Source organism: Theropithecus gelada, chromosome 10 (assembly GCF_003255815.1).
Source record: "Theropithecus gelada isolate Dixy chromosome 10, Tgel_1.0, whole genome shotgun sequence".
NCBI lineage: Eukaryota > Metazoa > Chordata > Mammalia > Primates > Cercopithecidae > Theropithecus > Theropithecus gelada.
The window spans coordinates 25,874,886-25,877,683 of NC_037678.1; the positions used below are offsets into that span (position 1 = coordinate 25,874,886).

The 2,798-nt window shown below is 53.6% G+C and overlaps 1 protein-coding gene across 1 annotated transcript; it reads left to right on the top strand.

Moving 5' to 3' along the window:
* The first annotated feature begins 6 nt into the window (after positions 1 to 6).
* On the top strand, positions 7 to 2,553 carry LOC112633190 (ral-GDS-related protein-like). The gene is made up of 5 exons (XM_025399638.1): positions 7 to 43; positions 522 to 596; positions 1,189 to 1,212; positions 1,562 to 1,683; positions 2,220 to 2,553. The coding sequence occupies exons 1-5, from the start codon at positions 20 to 22 to the stop codon at positions 2,257 to 2,259; spliced, it is 285 nt and encodes a 94-aa protein (XP_025255423.1). The 5' UTR covers positions 7 to 19; the 3' UTR covers positions 2,260 to 2,553.
* Positions 2,554 to 2,798: the final 245 nt, after the last annotated feature.

Consider the following 2,798-nt stretch of genomic DNA (forward strand, 5'->3'; position numbering starts at 1 on the left):
GAACCACCAGAGAGCCCAGATGAGGCTACGGAGGCAAAAGAAGGTGAGTGAGCCTGTGGCATAGAGGGATCACAAGAGATCACAGGACAGGGTTCCTTTCCCCGCCAGCTAGAGGCCTCCATATCGAGACAGCAGGTGCTTCCTCCCCAGCCCTGTCCTCTTGTGGCCACTGGGCCTGGAAAACCTCTATTTGAGAGACCAGAACAAGGGTCTGGGAAAGCTGGACTCAGAGTGGATGTGGGGAAGGGTAAGGTTGGGACCACAGGTCCTTGTGACTTGTTAATATCCCACCACAGAGGTAACTAGGACTGCTTGGAGATCAACTAGACTTGGAGGTCATCTGGGATAGAGGAGGCAGAGAACTGGGAAAGGCAGCTGAGGGTCTTTGGCTGCTCCATCCGGGAGACCTAGGGAGGGGGGTTCTGGGAGACAGGGGCTGATGGGATTTCATGGGACAGGACAGTGGGCAGCCATCTGATGGCCAATACTCATCACCACCTCCCCAACCCTCCTTGGCACAGAGTGTAGTCCCCTTCCTGGGGGATTTTCTGACTGTGTTACAGAGGTTGGATTCGGCCATCCCGGACGATCTGGATGTGAGTGAGCCTGGGGCAGCTTGGTTGGGAACCAGGAACCTGAGGCTTGGGAGGAGAGGGTCGTGGACCGAGCCCTTAGATCTCAGCCCTAAGCAAACCTCCTCTCCTGAGAGCCTCATAGCTGCTCCTGTGGGTGGGGATGTCAGGCCCATCTCATCACCTCTGCATGATGGAGGCTCCATGGCAGCCACCAGTCCCTATCCCTGAGTGGTGAAGCTGCAGAGCTGCCTGACTGCAAAGCTGCTGAGGTGTGGGCTGAGCTGGACTCAGTGACTCCCCAGGATAGTCCCGTAATTGGAGAGGGAAATTGAGCCTCTCCAAGGGCAGGCAGTTCCAGGGTCACTGTGTGCTTTCTTTCTATAAGAGACCTCAGTTTCCCTGTCTGTCTTCAGAAAAAGGTGGGGCAGAGTGTCCCTGAGCCTCAGCTCCCATGCCCCCTGCTCTAGAGCCCGGAGTCTGAGGCAGATCCAAGTCCTGTCACGTGCACATCCCCTGACCCTGGTGTCCCTGGCAGTAGTACAGCATGGGAAGGGGTGGAGTGGGGCTGGTTGTGGGCCATTGACCTTTGTGATGGATTCTGTCTGCCTTCCAGGGCAACATCAACAAGAAGAGGAAGGTGAGCAGCTGGGACGCTAACATTGGAGGAGGGTGTGGATGTGGACCTCACAGTCCACCCTGGGCAGGACACTCCCTGGCTCCATCCTCTACATCTTAGGTTTACTGGGAGGGGTTGACACACATAGGAGGAGGAGACCTAGCCCAGTGGAGAGAGTGGGAAATGCACTGGATCAAAGACCAATTCCTGCAGGAGGGGATGTTTACATCCAACTCTGAGAACAGGCTGGGGGCTGCATGGGGCCCCTGCAGAAAACTGCCCCAGGGATCAGCCCCTTCTCCCTGCTTATCAAAGGTCCCCTCAGCATCTTCCACCCAGGCCCTGTCAGCATCCTACCCTCTGTCTCTAGGAGGTCCGAGTTCTGCAGGAAATGCAGCTGCTCCAAGTGGCTGCCATGAATTACAGGCTTCGGCCTCTTGAGAAATTTGTCACCTATTTCAAAAGAATGGAGCAGCTCAGTGACAAGGAGAGGTGAGGGCCTAGTGGACGGGCAGAGGGTGGGAGAAGGCTCTCCATTTTTTTATAACATGGTCTAGCTCTGCGCCCAGGCTGCACAGCAGTGTCGCCATCTCTGCTCACTGCAATGTCTGCCTCCTGGGCTCAAGACCTTTGTCAGCCTCCCAAGCAGCTGGGACTACCGCTGTACATCATGTCCCAGGATATGGTACAGCAGGTACAGACACCATGTCCTGTTGTTCTGCTGTTGTTGTTCTGGTACAGATGGGGTTTCATGATGTTGTCCAGGCTGGTCTAAGTCCTGGCCTCAAGCAATCCACCCCACACAGCCTCCCAAAGTACTGACATTACAGGTGTCAGCCACCCCACGTGGCCTAGACGAGGCTCTCCTGTGGCCAGCTACAGAGAGCCTATGGCCATGACTCCACGGCCAGCATCAAGCCATGTTGCATGGGAACCGCTGGGGACCCAGGATTTCACCTGGGCATGCACTGAGAGGGGACCTGATGTGTGGCTCATGGTGGCCTCACAGCTACCTCTCTGTCCTGCAGCTACAAGCTGTCCTGCCAGCTGGAGCCCAAATCCCAGTAGGCCAGCAACATCCTGCAGTGGCTGGGATCCCACCGGGATGTTGGCCAGAACACCGGCTCTGCACCATCCTTCACCCAGACCGTGACACCAGGAAACCACATCTAGGAGGCTGGCAGCTCAGCTGCATCTGGCCCCTGCTCCTTAACACAAGCTGCTCCTGCTGGCCAGGATCAGGCCATGGGTCTTTTGCGAGTCAGGCGGGAGACCATTTTATGTTTACTTTCTTTAGTGTATAAGTAAGGGTTTTTTTCCTAAGCTTTCATTAAAATAAAATTTTAAAATGCTATTCAAAATGTTCTACAGTTGTTGGAATGAGAAAAGTAACTCCAGTGCAGTAACCGTATACCAGTCTTTAGGATTCATAGTCTAGCATGTCAAATTGAGGCTATGACTGAACAAGTCATGGAACAGTGTTCATGTTACACATACCAACCGTTTAATGTTTTCCTTCGTTATTCAAATTGATTATTGTTAACTCTGTTTAAGGAAAACAAACAAACAAAAAAAACAAAAACCCTTAAAAACCATAGTATGTCACC

Coding starts and splice junctions, on each gene's coding strand:
- LOC112633190 (XM_025399638.1), top strand. CDS start 20: ATGAGGCTACGGAGGCAAAAGAAG. Junction 44..521: donor GGCTACGGAGGCAAAAGAAG/GTGAGTGAGCCT, acceptor TCCTTGGCACAG/AGTGTAGTCCCCTTCCTGGG. Junction 1,684..2,219: donor CAGCTCAGTGACAAGGAGAG/GTGAGGGCCTAG, acceptor TCTGTCCTGCAG/CTACAAGCTGTCCTGCCAGC.